The sequence below is a fragment of the Otolemur garnettii genome, unplaced genomic scaffold, assembly GCF_000181295.1.
Source record: "Otolemur garnettii isolate 467f Iridium unplaced genomic scaffold, OtoGar3 scaffold00010, whole genome shotgun sequence".
Taxonomy (NCBI): domain Eukaryota; kingdom Metazoa; phylum Chordata; class Mammalia; order Primates; family Galagidae; genus Otolemur; species Otolemur garnettii.
The window spans coordinates 1,729,953-1,731,120 of record NW_003852405.1 but is presented as its reverse complement, the minus strand read 5'-3'; the positions used below and the strand labels follow the sequence as shown (position 1 = coordinate 1,731,120).

Genomic DNA, 1,168 nt, shown 5'->3' with positions numbered 1-1,168 from the left:
TCAGCGGGAGATCTTGGGCACCTTGGGCGAGTAATCTAGTGACTGAGCAGCCTAAAGGTGGGAACTGAGACACCTTACAGCTTTAGGCCTCAAGGGCATAGAGTGAGACCAATTTTGGCACACTGAATAAGCAGACAGCCACTTCAGGAGTGATCCCAGCAACATGTGCTTTCCTGGGAAAACTTCTGCTTAGCCAAGGTTAACAGTTTAAAGTGACTTTTAAGCTGTCACTTTTAAATCTCTCTAAGGAGATTTAGGCTCTCCATCCTGTGGGGTTTGAGAAATCAGCAGAGGCCTCCAGTCTCCATCTTGTATAGCTGTATCAGCATTGTGATTAACATCTCATACCCTAGAAGATCACCTGTTGCCTAGACAATATTCAGCAAGATATACATATTGCTTTTTTTTTTAATTTCCACATTTTCCCTCTCCATTTTTCTATTTAAATATAATTCCTGTTGCCTTCTTTAACAATTAGAACTTCATTTTTGCTGGGGTTTCTACCCCTATTGTTTGGTCCCCCCCCCCAATTATATCCCATAAAGTTTTCTGTTTGCTTGTTTTGGTTTGATTTATAGAATTTTTATCTTTCCTCTCTACTTGGTGGAGGTGGGGTACTGTGTCTGAACAGGCTGGCAAAGAGCTGATGACCTCAAGGGCACCACCCACCCTAGCACCCCCAGAGGTTGGGGGTTTTAAGGTTGAGTCAAAGCACCCCACTGTACACCTATATTGCTCCTGTCTCCCTCTTTCTGTGCCTCTCTTCTTTTTGTCACTATTCCCTTTTACTCACCCCCTCTCCTTTCTCTTTTCTCTTTTTTCCCTTCTTGCTCTTCAATCTTCTCATCCTTCTGGTCTGTACCAAAAGGACTCATTGGAACCCTAGGCCAGAGGCACAGCAACTTAAAGAGCAAGAGGAAGTGAAAGGAAAATTAGGGCAAAGAAACAGATAAAAGAAATCACTCATGAGGAAGAATCAGCAGAAAACTCCTGGCAACATGAAAACTAGTCCAGAGCAACCCTCCCCCCACCCAAAGGACTATGAGGTGGCTACTACAGAGGACTCCATCTATAAAGAAATGTTATAGGCTCAGCGCCTGTGGCTCAGGCGGCTAAGGCGCCAGCCACATACACCTAAGGTGGCGGGTTCGAATCCCCAGCCCGGGCC

The 1,168-nt window shown here is 45.2% G+C and overlaps 1 protein-coding gene across 1 annotated transcript in view; it reads right to left on the bottom strand.

The window, feature by feature from the left end:
• The window catches only part of EPS8L3 (EPS8 like 3), a 29,002-nt gene continuing 27,834 nt past the window's right edge, over positions 1-1,168 (bottom strand). The window contains exon 19 of the mRNA XM_023509869.1: positions 1-51. Coding sequence (XP_023365637.1) covers positions 1-51 — 51 coding nt within the window. The remainder of the gene's footprint in view (positions 52-1,168) is intronic.